General features: G+C 38.0%; 2 protein-coding genes and 1 pseudogene across 2 annotated transcripts in view; 2 read left to right on the forward strand and 1 right to left on the reverse strand.

Moving 5' to 3' along the window:
• LOC135214505 (zinc finger protein 239-like) overlaps window positions 1-16,535 on the reverse strand; it is a 427,341-nt gene that overhangs the window by 366,441 nt on the left and 44,365 nt on the right. The gene's annotated exons all lie outside the window — the stretch shown is intronic.
• LOC135214237 (zinc finger protein 79-like) lies at window positions 4,567-5,064 on the forward strand. Its single transcript, XM_064248299.1, has one exon. It carries the CDS (start codon window positions 4,567-4,569, stop codon window positions 5,062-5,064), a length of 498 nt encoding a protein of 165 aa, XP_064104369.1.
• LOC135214503 (zinc finger protein 271-like) lies at window positions 5,211-6,641 on the forward strand (annotated as a pseudogene).

Raw genomic sequence — 16,535 nt, forward strand, 5'->3', positions numbered from 1 at the left:
TCCAAGGAGGAGGCGGGGAGAACCATCTTTGCCTGCCCTCCTTCCAAACTATCAGGAAGGAGAGGTATTTGGTATGAGACAGGAGAATCGTTGGGTCCTGCTCTCCCAACCTCGGCCGAAGCAGACTTTTTGAATTTGGTTGACTCTTTGAGGAGGCAAGCTTTGTCATCAGCTAAAACCACATGGGGGACTTCAGAAATGGACCATCACCTCAAGGGATTGTTCCATGTCTTGGAAGTTTTTAACTTCTTAGACTGGTCCCTTGGTGTTTTGGCCAAGAAAACTCAGGATACGGAGTTTCTGAGGCCAGAAGTCCTTCATAGTGTCCTGTCCTGTATGGACAAAGCAGTTCAGGACGGATCAGGAGAAGTGGCCTCTCTCTTCGGAACAGGAATCTTAAAGAAAAGGGCTTTGTTTAGTTCTTTCCTAACAAAAGCAGTCACTCCTATCCAGAGGTCGTCCCTGCTTTACGCACCGCTTTCGGATCAACTGTTCCCTTCTCAGTTAGTAAGGGACATTTCCCATTCATTGACTGAGAAGGCCACACAAGACCTTTTGGCCCAATCCGCAAAGAAAGCGAGGACCCCGTTCCTACGATGAAGAGAGTCACGTACCCCTCAACAGCCCTTTTGAGGGAGTTCCTCTCCTCGACCCTCCTCGAAGAAGAGAGGAATGGCGAAAAGAGGTAGGTCTGCATTCAGACCTATCAAGAAATCTAAGTGATATTTCAGTCCTTCAAGCACCGGTAGGAGCCAGACTTTTGAAATTTTCGGAAGAATGGACAGTGAGAGAGGCAGACAGCTGGTCCCTCTCCGTAGTGAGGAAAGGATATCTTATCCCCTTTCGAGACAGACCTCCCTTAACGACGACCCTGAGGGAACTGTCGGCGAAGTACAGGGATCCTGCCATGAGAGAAGCACTTTTGCACCTTGTAGAGCAGATGTTGCAAAAGGAGGCCATCGAATTGGTCCGGGATCCGCACTCCCGGGGATTCTACAACTGTCTTTTTCTGGTTCCGAAATCCTCGGGGGTGTGGAGACCGGTTCTGGATGTGAGCGCATTGAACTGATTCGTAGAGAACACAAAGTTCTCTATGGAAACATCCAAATCGGTTCTTGCGGCTCTCCGTCCCGTAGATTGGATGGTCTCCCTGAATCTACAGGATGCTTACTTTCATATCCCCCTGCATCCCGCATCGAAGAAGTATCTTCGCTTTATGATGCAGGACAGAATTTTCCAATTCAGGGCCCTGTGCTTCGGCCTATCTACAGCTCCTCAAGTTTTCACGAGCCTAATGAGGAACGTTGCGAGATGGCTACATCTGAAAGGGATAAGCATATCTCTTTATCTAGACGATTGGCTCATAAGAGCAAAGTCGGAACATCAGTGCTTGAAGGACCTGGAGACGACATTAGAACTGACGCAATCACTCGGACTACTCGTAAACCTCGAGAAATCACAATTGATCCCCAGACAGAACTTGGTCTATCTGGGGATTCAGATGGATTCTCGGGGTTTTTGAGCTTTTCCATCGCAAGAGAGAATTGTTCGAGGCTTGGAAAAAGTCTCGAACTTCTTAGGGAAAGAACGAAGCTCGGCGAGGGAATGTCTCAGTCTCTTGGGTACCCTTTCCTCGTTGGAGCAGTTCGTTTCCCTAGGGAGATTGAACCTCAGACCTCTGCAGTTCTACCTGAGAAGAATGTGGAGTCAGAAGACAGGAGAATTGTCAGATTCGTTTCCCATTCAACAGGAGATAAAGTCGCACCTGAAGTGGTGGTTAACCCCCTTGAGAAGAAATGAAGGAGTGTCCCTCTTGATTCGGAACCCTCTCCTAGTGTTTTCCGACGCCTCGGAAACAGGATGGGGAGCAACATTGGGTCCAAAGGAAGTGGCAGGTACCTGGACAAAGGAACAGGTAACATTGCACATCAATGCGAAGGAACTCCTGGCCATCCATCTAGCCCTGGAGTACTTCGAATCAGAAGTCAGAGGAGTGGTAGTCCAAGTCAACTCGGACAATACCACGGCTCTGGCTTACATCCGAAATCAGGGGGGCACTCACTCTTTCTCACTATACGAGATCGCAAGAGCTCTATTGATCTGGACGGAGGAACGGGGCATAATACTCCGAACAAGATTTGTTCAAGGAGTGAAAAATGTAAGAGCAGACAGGTTGAGCAGGAAGAACCAAGTACTTCCAACAGAGTGGACACTCCACTCAGAAGTCTGCAAAGAGCTTTGGTCCCTCTTGGGAAAACCTCAGATCGAGCTGTTTGCCACGTTCCTCTCCAGGAGGATGGACAACTTCTGCTCTCTGGAAGAAGATCCCAGAGCCATAGCGATCAATGCTCTCCTCATGGACTGGTCAGGCATAGACGGCTACGCCTTTCCCCCATTCAAGTTCCCCCATTCAAGTTGCTGGGGGAAGTGCTAAGAAAGTTTGTTGCATGGAAGGGAACAAAACTGACTCTCATTGCTCCTTTCTGGCCTTCCCGAAGCTGGTTCACAGAGGTACTGGAATGGACGGTGGACTTCCCCAGATCTCTTCCAGAAAGGACAGATCTGCTCAGACAACCCCACTTCGAGAGGTTTCACAAAAACATCCAAAGTCTCTCCCTGACTGCCTTTCGACTATCGAAAGACTGGTCAGAGCGAGAGGCTTTTCTAGGAAAGCTGCAAGTGCAATCGCTAGAGCCCGCAGGTCCTCTACCCTGCGGGTCTACCAATCGAAGTGGGAAGTCTTCCGTAGATGGTGTAGGTCGAAGAAGCTGTCCTCTTCCAATACCTCTGTGACCGAAATCGCCGACTTTCTTCTTTTCCTAAGAGAAGAATCTAAGTTGGCTGTATCTACTATAAAAGGATATAAGAGCATGCTTTCAGCTGTGTTCAGGAACAGAGGCCTGAATATAGAAGAGAATAAAGATCTTCATGATCTCATTAGGTCTTTCGAGACCAACAAAGTGAGATCTTCTCTCCCCCTGAGTTGGAACCTGGATGTGGTCTTCAAGTTCTTGACTTCTGACAGGTTCGAACCTCCAGATAAAAGCTCGTTTAGAGATCTTACGAGAAAATGCATATTCCTTTTGACCCTCGCAACTGCCAAGAGGGTCAGTGAATTGCATGCTTTAGATTCTCGGGTGGGATTTAAAAAAAGACTCTGCAGTGGTTTCTTTTCAACATCTATTCCTGGCTAAAAATGAGAACCCTTCTAAACCTTGGCCTAGAAGTTTCGAAGTCAAGGGACTCTCTCCCCTCGTAGGTAGAGAGTTGGAAAGGTCTCTTTGCCCAGTCAGGGCCCTGAAGTTCTATCTAAAAAAGAAGACACAACTTCAGGGATGTTGCCAGAGTCTCTGGTGTGCAGTAAGAAACCCCAAGAGACCTATGTCAATGAACGCACTGGCGTTCTTTGTCAGGAATGTGATAACAGAAGCTCACATGAATTGCCAAGAGAACTCCTTAAAGCTGCTTAGGGTTAAAGCTCACGAAGTCCGTGCAGTTGCAACTTCCCTATCTTTTAGTAAGAATATGTCGATGAGGGACATTTTAGCAGCAACATATTGGAGATGTAACTCAGTATTTGCATCCCATTATTTAAAGGATGTAAAAGTAACATACGAGAAATGTTTTTCTCTTGGTCCGTATGTATCAGCGGATACTATGATGGGAGTTTTTTTTGGGTTGTTTGAAAGGATGTTGGGGATGACTCCTTTTAATCGTAGTACTAACCCCGGTGATAGGATTAGGTGATCGGGATCAGTGTCGTGCTCTTTGATAATGCCATTAGGCAAGGTGTTTTGTCATGTAAGTGGATAGGACCCCATTGACAAAGATCCTAAGGTTCTGTCGAGTAAGAGGATAAGACCCCTTTGACCGACCATCAAGAACTCTTAGCATGAGGTCACTACCTCGCTGAGGCTCTTGAAGCGATGCAGGCTCCTAGGCAGTAGCCATGAAGTCTTTCGCTAACACAGGTAGGAACCAAGGTGTTTTATTTTTATTACCTACAACGTATGTTGTTTACCTGTCTATTCAGTAAATAGCTGTCTCTTACCCTCCGCCAAAGGTGCCAATCAGATAAGTATATATCTGACAGGGAAGTTGAATGTGTAAAAATGTTATTGTCATGATATAATAAAGTTTTATACATATACTTACCTGGCAGATATATACGATTAAATGGCCCACCCAGCCTCCCCTCAGGAGACAGGTGGAAGAAGAGAAAATATGAATTAGAAAACGGGAATGGTTCCTATTCCCGCCACCCAGCGGCGGGGCGGTAGATCACCTGACCTACCTGTAGTGTGTGTGCCATGAAATTCGAATTTCTGTTGGGGACGACGGAGTCCATAGCTAAGTATATATCTGCCAGGTAAGTATGTATAAAACTTTATTGTATCATGACAATAACATAATTGTTTTGAATTTCTCATTCTGGTTGTTATGAATGGTGCTATTCAGAATATATTTTTCTGATTTTTTTTTTCATTTTATTTCAGAGTATTACAACAGGAAAATTTAATCAGCTCCAAACAAAGGACTGAGTATTGTACATAGAACATCCTGAAAATGGAAGCTGAAAAATCGTCATCATTGTTGTTAATCAAAGAGGAAAAGAATTTGGAGGACGGCCTTATTGAAAACAGAGTTGAAGGCTCTTCATTTGCAGACCCCTTCTTAGAAGTCAAGGCAGAACCAGAATTTTTTGACCATGGTGACTTTGATGTGAACTGTTCATCCCAATCTGTTAAGTATGAGGAGGGCATCTCTCCAAGCTGTGATGATGAAAGCGTAAAGAAGATCTGTATTGCAGAAGAAAGTAGACATTTTGGCAGGAGAGATGCCTTTTCAAAAAGAGAGAAATCCCACATGAGAACCCATAGAGAGAAACCACATACTTGTTCGATATGTCAAAAAAGTTTTTCTCATTCAGCTAATCTCAAAAAACACATGAGAACTCATACAGGAGAACAACCATATAATTGTTCTATATGTCAAAAAAGTTTTTCTTTCTCAACTAATCTCAAAAACCACATGAGAACTCATACGGGAGAAAAACCAATATAAATTGTTCTAATATGTCAAAAGTTTTCTTTTCTCAACTTAATCTCAAAAAACCAACATGAAACTCATTTAACAGGACAAAAACCACATAATTGTTCTATATGTCACAAAAAAGTTTTTTCTTTCTCAAACTAATCTGCCAAAAAAACCACATGAGAACTCATATAGGAGAAAAACCATATAATTGCTCTATATGTCAAAAAAGTTTTTCTCTCTCAACTAATCTCAAAGACCACATGAGAACTCATACAGGAGAAAAACCATATAATTGTTCTATATGTCAAAAAAGTTTTTCTCGCTCAACTAATCTCAAAGACCACATGAGAACTCATACAGGAGAAAAACCATATAATTGCTCTATATGTCAAAAAAGTTTTTCTCTCTCAACTACTCTCAAAAACCACATGAGAACTCATACAGAAGAAAAACCATATAATTGTTCTATATGTCAAAAAAGTTTTTGTCAATCAGCTAATCTCAAAAAACACATGAGAACTCATACAGGAGAACAACCATATAATTGTTTTATATGTCAAAGAAGTTATTCTCAATCAAGTCCTCTAGAATACCACATGAGAACTCATACAGAAGAAAAACCATATAATTGTTCTATATGTCAAAGAAGTTTTTCTCGATCAAGTGATCTCACAAAACACACGAGAACTCATACAGGAGAAAAACCATATAATTGTTCTATATGTCAAAAAAGTTTTTCTCAATCAACTAATCTCAAAAGACACATGAGAACTCATACAGGAGAAAAACCATATAATTGTTCTATATGTAAAAGAAGTTTTTCTCAACCAAGTGATCTCAAAACACACATGAGAACTCATACAGGAGGAAAACCATATAATTGTTCTATATGTCAAAGAAGTTTTTCTCGATCAAGTGATCTCACAAAACACACGAGAACTCATACAGGAGAAAAACCATATAATTGTTCTATATGTCAAAAAAGTTTTTCTCAATCAACTAATCTCAAAACACACATGAGAACTCATACAGGAGGAAAACCATATAATTGTTCTACATGTCAAAGAAGTTTTTCTCAACCAAGTGATCTCACAACACACATGAGAACTCATACAGGAGAAAAACCATATAATTGTCATGTGGGAGAGAAACCATATAGCTGCTCGATATGTCAAAGACGTTTTTCGCAATCAAGTGATCTCAAAAAACACATGAGAACTCATACAGGAGAAAAACCATATAATTGTTCTATATGTCAAAAAAGTTTTTCTCAATCAACTAATCTCAAAAGACACATGAGAACTCATACAGGAGAAAAACCATATAATTGTTCTATATGTAAAGAAGTTTTTCTCAATCAAGTGATCTCAAAACACACATGAGAACTCATACAGGAGGAAAACCATATAATTGTTCTATATGTAAAGAAGTTTTTATCAATCAAGTAATCTCACAACACACATGAGAACTCATACAGGAGAAAAACCATATAATTGTCATATGGGAGAGAAACCATATAGCTGCTTGATATGTCTAAGACGTTTTTCTCAATCAAGTGATCTCAAAAAACACATGAGAACTCATACAGGAGAGAAAACATATACTTGCTCAACATGTCAAAGAAGTTTTTCTCAATCAAGTGATCTCAAAAAACACATGAGAACTCATACAGGAGAAAAACCATATGATTATTCTATGTCAAAAAAGTTTTTCGCTCTAAACTAATCTCAAAAAACCCATGAGAACTCATACAGGAGAACAACCATATAATTGATTTATATGTCAAAGAAGTTAATCTCAATCAAGTGATCTCAAAAACCACATGAGAACTCATACAGGAGAAAAACCATAAAATTGTTTTATATGTCAAAGAAGTTTTTCTCAATCAAGTGATCTCAAAAAACACATGAGAACTCATACGGGAGAGAAACCACATGCATGCTCTATATGTCAAAAAAGTTTTTCTCTAAGAAATTATCTCACAAAACATTAGAACTCATAAGGGAGAGAAACCATATAGCTGCTATATATGTCAAAGACGTTATACTGCATCAAGTAGTCTTAAATATCACATGAGAATTCATATGGGAGAGAAACCATATACTTGCTCTACATGTCAAAGAAGTTTTTCTCAATCAACTAATCTCAAAAACCACATGAGAACTCATACAGGAGAGAAACCATATACTTGTTCTACATGTCTAAGAAGTTTTTCTCAATTAGGTACTCTCAAAACTCACATGAGAACTCATACATGAGAACCTTTCACTTCGTATATCAAAGAGATTTTTCTCATCAAAGTAATTTCAAAAGAATTCACACAAGGCAGAAACTGTATACTTGATCTCTGTCCAAGTTGTCGTTATTACGTGCATTTATTTAACTCAACTTCTGCGTCTGTCTGGCCTCAAATCTTGTAACTCGGTTTTCAATCTGTGCCTTTCATTCAGTGGACTTGAAATTTTGCATGGTTACTCAATCCCAGTGACAATACAGTAGATCCCCAGTATTTGCAGATGTGTACTAGACCCCTGCCTATGTTGTTAGTTCAAACACAAGAAAACCTTCTAAAAATGCCTATACCTGAATATTTTAATGTGTTTATCGCAAAAAGTGCATTTAGTCTTGAAATTGATTTGGAAATACAGTATCTAGTGAATATTTCTCAGTGAAAAATACGTGAATAGGGGAATTTCCCCACAAATAATGAGTAGATATAGTCCAAAGAAAATTCCACGAATTCAGGGGCTTGATAGTACAACCTTACATATGAGCAGGTCACCAGTGACTGTTAGTAACCCTACAGTGATCTCTAGTGACCCTACAGTGACCTCTACCAGTATCTCAGGATTTGTATGAAAAAATAAGTTTTAGAAACACCACGATTTTCTAACAATTAATCATATCTACAACAATGAAAGCATGGGCCCCAAACATGGAAGGAAATGCTAAAAGATATATATATTTTTTTGTTATTGTAGTCGCTGTCTCGTCTTCGTGTACTGCCCTTTCCATGGTCTATCCAGAGCTCCATGGCAACCAGACTAATGTCAAAGAATTCTCTTAACTGGTTTTGTGGCTGGGTATTGTGCCGTAATGGTAACCATTATAACGTGATAGAGTAAAATGAACTCAGAATCAGAGGGCACTTTCTATTATCATCAGCAAACAATAATACCCAGTTTACTTATGTCAAAACTGCGGCAGCAGATATGTATCCCATTTTTCTCAGATCAAGATTTATGTTTGGGCAAAAACCCAGTAACATCAGTCCCACTACCTCCCAGGTTACCCCCACATAGGAAGTAGAGGAATTTTTACATGGCAATATTCTTACTATGGAATATGAAGTGACCATTGTCACTGAAATGACACTGCGTTACCCTGATGGATCAGGTAGCCATGGGTGAAACCTTCTAGAAAGAATTTTATCCTCCTTTGCAGCTATCAATACTGAGGAGGATCTTTCCCCTCAAAAGGGATAGGATCCTTCTGACTCTGACTTAAATTACTATATTTTGGGACGGGTATTGTAACTTACCCAGGACTGCTGCCCCTGTGGTAACAGGCAGTTACAGTTCATTTGTTGGAGTTCAGTCAAAAAATGTGCAAGCTACTTCCCCAAACGAGATACAGTGGTCCCTCCATATCCTGCGGGGGAGGCGTACCAGAACCCCTCCCTCCCCAATTGGCCAAACAGGCATTGATTTCTATTACTGTAACAACTAACAAAGAAATAAATTTCAAACTGTCCGCTGTTGTATCCCAGTCAGTAGGAGGGAAAGTTGTTTAACCCTTAAATGTCGACTAAAATTGTCTGTCGGGTGCTTAATTGACGTACGATATGCCAACTACAAAAAGTTTTTTAAATATTCGCAGAAAAATAGTCATAGGCCTAGTTTGCAAAAACTTTAAATTACGTGCCTTGAGGGATGCTGGGAGTTCATGGATCAAGCTCTTCTTTTGTTTATAAGCGTTACCCAGACGCGCATGTTCGAATTTCTTTCTTTTTGCACTAAAAAGCATCAGCTACACATCTCGTAAATTTTTTCGTCACTTTGTCGTAATTTTTGAAATATTTTCATATAAATCATGATAAGTGCCAAAATTTCAACCTTCGGTCAACTTTGACTCGACCGAAATGGTCTAAAAGCGCAATTGTAAGCTAAAACTCATACATTCTAGTAATACTCAATCATTTAACTTCATTTTACAACAAATTGGAAGTCACTAGCACAATATTTAGATTTATGGTCAATTTTTGACAAATTTTTCCTTACATCCGTGCTGTAACTCTACCAAAGATCTCAAAAATTCTTTCGTCAGTTTATCGTAATGTTTGCACCGTTTTTTATTAGCTGTTACACAAAGTTTTATATATGAAAATGTGCACAATTTCATGTAGAATAAAACTAAAAACAACCCATGGTTATAGCTTTCATCAGTTTTAAAATATTTTCATATAAATCACGATAAGTGCCAAAATTTCAACCTTCGGTCAAGATTCACTCAACCGAAATGGTCGAAAAACACAATTGTAAGCTAAAAATCTTATATTCTAGTAATATTCAATCATTTAACTTCATTTTGCAACAAATTGGAAGTCTCTAGCATAATATTTCGATTTATGGTGAATTTTTGAAAAACACTTTCCTTACGCCCGTGTGTTGTAACTGCCAAAAATCTCAGAAATTCTTTAGTCAGTTTGTCGTAATGTTTGCACCATTTTATATTAGCCGTTACATAAAGTTTTATATATAAAAATGAGCATAATTTCATGTAGAATACAACTAAAAATAACCCATGGTTGTTTCTTTTATGAGTTTTCAAATATTTTCATATAAATCACGATAAGTGCCAAAATTTTAACCTTATTTAACTTTGACTCAAACGAAATGGTCGAAAAACGCAATTGTAAGCTAAACATCTTACATTCTAGTAATATTCAATCATTTTCCTTCATTTTGCAACAAATTAGAAGCCTCTAGCAAAATATTTCGATTTATAGTGAATTTTTGAAAAAAAAAAATTTTTCGTTTGCGCATTACGAATTTATGCATCATTTTGTGATAATATTTTCTCTGTGTTGCTTTGATCGTTTTACAATTTGTTATATACCAAAATCATTGCAATTTAGTGTACAATGAAAAAAAATTAACTCATTAGCTTTAACCGTTTTGCTCACAGCGCGATTTGTCTACAATTACATATGAAATTTTTTTTGCGCTGTCATATATTCCAATATTTATTTATGATCATGATATTTTTTCATTTCTGATGGTTGCATACTAAACTTCAGGCAATGACAAAAAAACAGGAGCCAAAAATGAACTCTTACTCTTAAAAAGTAAGTGTGTTGTGATTTTTTGAAAAAATATTTTTCCACTTTCGCACCAACTCCCGAATGCCGCTGGCGTACGAGAGATGCTTTGGTAAATAGCGGCTCGGCGTTTAAGGGTTAAGGATCTTTCTTTCAAGGGCAAGACCTTCACAGGTGGATTTTCTTATATATTAGCAGTACTATGAAACTTATTCACCCAACATTGCTAGGTACCCAGTGCAGAAATTACAGACTTCATATATGTATCAGGGAATGCAGGTGTGTATGGAATATATAGTTACATTATATCCATATTTAGAGCCAGTCAACAATTAAAAAAAGTTTTATCCCTTTTGAAGACAAATGCCTTGCAATTCCATCAATCATGGAATACAAGGCAGCATTAAGGGAACCATTGTTTTATGATTTCATGATTTGACTCTACTATATAAGTTGTCACTTCCCTTCTGCAGTCCTTTACCCTACAAAGATCCGTTCTAGAAAGGTTCCAATTACTTGGTCCCTGGACAAGGTCCTTAGACTTAGATCAGCCCCTCAGCTCAGTGGACCTGATACAACCCCAACTCACAAGCTACAATATGCGATCTTGTTGATTGCAATAGCATCAGGAGCTTGTATGTATTAACAAACTGGGCTCTCTTAGACGGGGACAATACATCATGCAGACAGGTGACACTCAATTATTATTGTCCTCTGGCCTGTCATTCCTTGCCAAGAGTAGGATTCCTTTAAGAAGGAAATCTCCCATTCTAAGAAAACTAGAATTAGCAGACAAAACATAATGCCCAGTTCAAGCACTTGAGGTTTACCTAGAGGTCACAGCAGACATCCCTAAAGGTCCATCTTTTCCTTCACTCTAGCAACACTTGCCACGAGCGCAAACAAATTCGACTACACTGTGTATCAGTAGGTGGCATGGATAATCTTGACCCATAAGCACTACAGCGGCAAACCACTGGTCTTCCTAACAGGCAGGTATGCTAACTGTTGCTGGGGAAGGTTTGACAATACTGCAACCATACCCGACATGCTTAGGTAAGTCACCATAGAACTTCACCATAAAAAATGCGAGTTTGGTCTTAGTTTCTTGTTCTTTGCTACCAAACCTAAAGGAGTTTGGAATAAACACTGGGGCCTTGAAACTAGTGGCTTGACCCTGGACCAATTTTGGGCTGTTGGGAATAAAATTCAAGAGCTTTTTGTCACCTGTCCCTTTCTTTGTAAAGCTCCTTTCGGATGAGACAGCCACTTCTCTATAAAAAAACAGGTTTTGACGTAGAAAAAACCAATTTTTGATGGTCGCTTTTGAGTCCTGAAAACCCTCCCACTTCCTTGGTGAAAAGAAATGGGATTTGGGTAAAGGAATCATCCTGTATTGACCAACAGAAAGGAATGGTGGATTGGTCGGATTTTGTTTGTATTTAAACAATATGACAGTGTATATTGCATAATCAGTCCTTCTTTCAGTTTAAAGTGGGAATTAGCATTCATTGAGGGTAATAGAAAGTGCTGTTTTATCCTGAGTCCATTTATACTTTATCACAAGTTATAAATACCCGGCCTCAAGACCAGTTAAGAGAATTCTTTGACATTAGTCTGGTCACCATGGAGCTCTGGATAGACCATGGAAAGGGTAATCATTGAGGGTTCAACAGCAACCACCAAAAATTGGTTTTTCCTATATCAAAACCTGTTTTTTTATTTCTTGTAGCATTTCCTTCCTCAGTTGGGCTCACGCTTTTATTTTTGTAGACATGATTAATTGTAAGAAAATGCTGGTGTTTCAAAAAATTATTTCTAACTTTTTAGTGCATTATTATAAATGCATGTTTAAATTTTTATTTAATTATATTAATATTTATGGGGATAATTAAATGTACTGAATGCCATAACGGTTTCTAATATTCCTCTACTCTCAGAATCCTTGTGACAACCCATATTGGAGAAGCCATTCATGTCTCATGCATGGCAAAGGAGATATTTTGAATCAAGGTGTCTCAAAGGTGTGTTAAAACTTATACTAGAAAGAAGCCATGTACATAAAACTGACTTATTGGAAGTAAAAAGTTTTTTTTTTTCTTATTAAACAATTATGAAAATTAGAAACTGTTTTATTTGATTATTATTATATGTTCTTGGTTTTAACATTCTATAAAGAATGTGATACAGCATTAGTAAGTCTTTATGCTTTGTATTAGCTCACTGGACACACTGGGCTGACTTTATTACTGTATATTTTAGGCTAACCAGTCACAATTCTTGGAATAGGACTTGCTTTGTCAATGACTAAAGTAATGTATTATTCTGATTTGATTAAAACATTTTATGTTTTTGTTTATTTCAATGTATAAAATTTAAAAGCATTTATAAGTTATAAAAGTATTTTATATATGAACAAAGTGTTTCACATGACCTCATTAAAACTTCAATAATATCCAAATAAAGTTGTACAATGCTAAAAGTTATTTGTCAATGCTCACTAGTGTATACGATTTACAGACTAAATGCACGGTTACCTGAAGGCACCAGTGCTAGTCCTAATGCACAGAGTATCTTGTCCCAATGCCCTACTTCCCAATTAAAGTGTGTTTTTCCTTGTGGGCCCAGTGCACCAACTTTATTCACATAACACCTGCTCTTTGGGGAACTAGAATGTAGGTAACTATATTCTCTATGTGGGATTATTTTCTTTGATATAGTGAATCATTTACACAAAGTCTGAATAAAAGAATATGAAAAAAAAAAACAAATACATGCTATGAGGGAGAATTTAAAAATTTGACTACCTTACTAATAGCTACCTCTTAATTCAAACTTCAAGCCTAAATGTTTCTGGAGGTGGTGGTTAACCTCTAAAAGAAATGACTGTGCTAACTACTTGTTTATCTTACCAGTGCTTGTTTACCAGTAGCCTACAGTACTGTAATTAAGGATGAACTTTTGAAATTGAGCTGGTATGAAAGTGTGTTCTCAGTTATAAGTTTAAAAGTAAACCTATACAACAGAACTTTCTGCATACAATACCATGATCACAAGACTTAAGAATGAATTCAACCCTCACCCTTGTGTGGTATGTGAAGGAGAAGTACAACCCTGTCACGAAGCTATTAAGCAATCAACCCATAGATTTTTGTCCTGCTCTCATTTCCTCTTGTGTCTTCCCATGCAAAAGTAAACATAAAGTGGCTTTCAGGATTACCTGCCTATTCCAACACCTCGATGTTCTTAAAGGCGAGAATTTTGGTCCTAATATAAAAGTCACAAGATATAACTTAATCCGGGACCAACCCTCCCCCTTAGGGGAATTTACTGACACCCCAAGCAAGGGTTTAGGTGCAGGCTTGCCTTCTACCACATGTGCCAGTCAACCTCCCACAGCATGTGACTGCCCACCTGTGGTGCCTAACCTCCCATCCACCCAAATGATCAGCTCTTTCATCTCCCATCTTGGTGAGTAGCCCTGACACTGTTGGCTCACAGAGCAAAGTAACACTTTGTGGGAATTTCTTTCCAGAGAAAATTTTGATTACCCCTCCAAAAGCTTCCTCCTCCATTCATGATTTATCACTTCGAAAATCCGAGGGTACTAAAGAGAATTGATCAGCATACGCTCTATGTGTATTACTGTTAATATAAGAAAGCATGGAAGACTGCAATACTCTTCTAAGACCGCTTTGTGCATTACTTTATTCCGGAGATGAAAGATTATTGTAGGGATAACAACATCTCTTTCAAAATTCTGCTGATTCTAGACAATGCTCCCAGCCACCCTCAGCGCATCGGAGCCATTAACAAGAATATAAAAATTGTTTCTGCCACCAAACACAACTTATCTCATACAACCCTTGGATCAGGGCGTTGTGGCTACGTTCAAGACCTGTCATCCTCAGAACACATTTGCCTAGGCTTTTTAGGCTGTGGATAATGAGAAGAAAAATCTAAGAACTTTCTGGAAGGAGTGAAATTTTCTGAACTCCATTATGAACATTGGAAAGGCATGGAAGGAGGTATAGAAATAATGTATGAGTGGGATTTGGAAAAATCTGCTACAAGTGTATGTTAATTCATTTGAAGGTTTCGATAAAGGTGAAGAAGTTGCGGAAATTAATAGAAAAGATCTTAACACTTAGGAAAAGTTTAGATTTAGAAATTGATGAGGGAGATATCTAAGAACTTATACCTAGATGTGCAAGATGGAGAGCTAACGGCAGAGGCTTTAATTGCACTTACAGAAGAGAGGAAAAGAGCAGAGGAAGAAGATATTCAAGAGTCAGAGCAAAAGAATTGGCAGAGGCATTTGCCTCATTTGAACATGGACTGAAACCTTTAAGTAAAATGGATGGGAACATGGAACAGTTTGCTAAAGTTGTGAGAGCACATCAAGACACTTTGCATGTTACTGAGTCATTTATGAAGAATGAAAAAACACCATGCAACTGACGTTGGAGTGCTTCTTTAACCCTTAAGAGCCAGGATGAAAAATCAGTATGCAACACCTTAGAATGGGCAAACTTTGAGGTCAGCCAATTTAAGAAAAAAACATCAATGGGAAGAGGAAGAGTTGCAAATGAACATAGTGTAAGAAAAATAACCTAAAAAACTCTCCCTACCGACCACGAGAAGTTTAAATACAAATTTACAGCCTCTTGTGGGTCCTCTTTTTACAAGACAACCTTATAATTACAGCTCCCACTGTATCATAACAGATAAGAACTAAAATCAGTAACAGATTCTGAGTATATTTGTTAACCCTTTAACGCTGAAGGGGTATCATAAAAATCGTCTCCCATATGCCGAGGGGGTCTCGGAGTGAGTGCCAAAGCAGAAAAAATATTTATTTAAAAAAATCACAGCGCGCATAGTTCACAAGAGTAAGAGTTCATTTTTGGCTCCTTTTTTTTTGATTGCCAGATGTTTAGTATACAGCCATCAGAAATGAAAAAAAATATCATTATCATATATAAATAATGCGATATATGATTGCGCAAAAACAAAATTTCATATATAATTGTATTCAAATCGCGCTGTGAGCAAAACGGTTAAAGATAACGAGTTAGTTTTTTTCGTATTATTGTACACTAAATTGTGATCATTTTGGTATATAACGCATTGTAAAGCGATCAAAGCAACACAGAAAATATTATCACAAAATGATGCATGAATTCGTAACGTGCGGATGTAAATAAATGTTTTTTTTTAAATTCACCATAAATCTAAATATTGTTCTAGAGATTTCCAATTTGTTTCAAAATGAAGATAAATGATTGAATATTAATATAATGTAAGAGTTTTAGCTTACAATTGCAGTTTTCGACCATTTCTGACGAGTTAAAGTTGACAGAATGTCAAATTTTTGATATATTTATTTATATTAAAATATTTCAAAAATGAGAAAAGCTACAACCTTCAATTATTTTTTGTTGTATTCTACATAAAATAGCGCACATTTTCATATATAAAACTCTATAAAACGCCTAATATAAAACGGAGCAAATATTACGAGAATGCGACGTAAGCATTTCAGAGATTTGCGGCCGCAAATCGGCGTGTGGAGTTGTTTTTAGTTGTATTGCGCGTGAAATTGCGCACATTTCCATATTTAAAACTTTATGTAACGGCTAATTTAAAATGGTGCAAGTATTACGACAATCGCACAAAAAATTTATGATTTTTCCGGAAGAGTTACCTCGCAGACTTAAGAAAAAAGTTTTTTTTCATAAATTCACCATATATCGAAATATTGTGCTAGAGACTTCCAATTTGTTGCAAAATGAGGGTAAATGATTGAATATTACTAGAATATAAGAGTTTTAGCTTACAATTGCGTTTTTCGACCATTTTGGTAGAGTCAAAGTTGACCAAAGGTTGAAATTTTGGCACTTATCGTTATTTATGTGAAAATATTTCAAAACTGATAAAAGCTACAATCAAGTATTTTTTTATGTATTCTACATGAAATTGCGCACATTTTCATATATACTCCATGTAACGGCTAATTTAAAATGGTGCAAAAATTATGTCAAAGTGACGTAATAATGTCTGAAATGTGTCACTGATACTTTTTAGTGCAATAAGAAAGAAATTCGCGCTTGCGCGCCCGCATAACGATTGTAAGCAAAACAACGCCTTGATCCGTGAGCTCCCAGCATCCCCCAAG

The sequence above is a fragment of the Macrobrachium nipponense genome, chromosome 45, assembly GCF_015104395.2.
Source record: "Macrobrachium nipponense isolate FS-2020 chromosome 45, ASM1510439v2, whole genome shotgun sequence".
Classification (NCBI taxonomy): Eukaryota; Metazoa; Arthropoda; class Malacostraca; order Decapoda; family Palaemonidae; genus Macrobrachium; species Macrobrachium nipponense.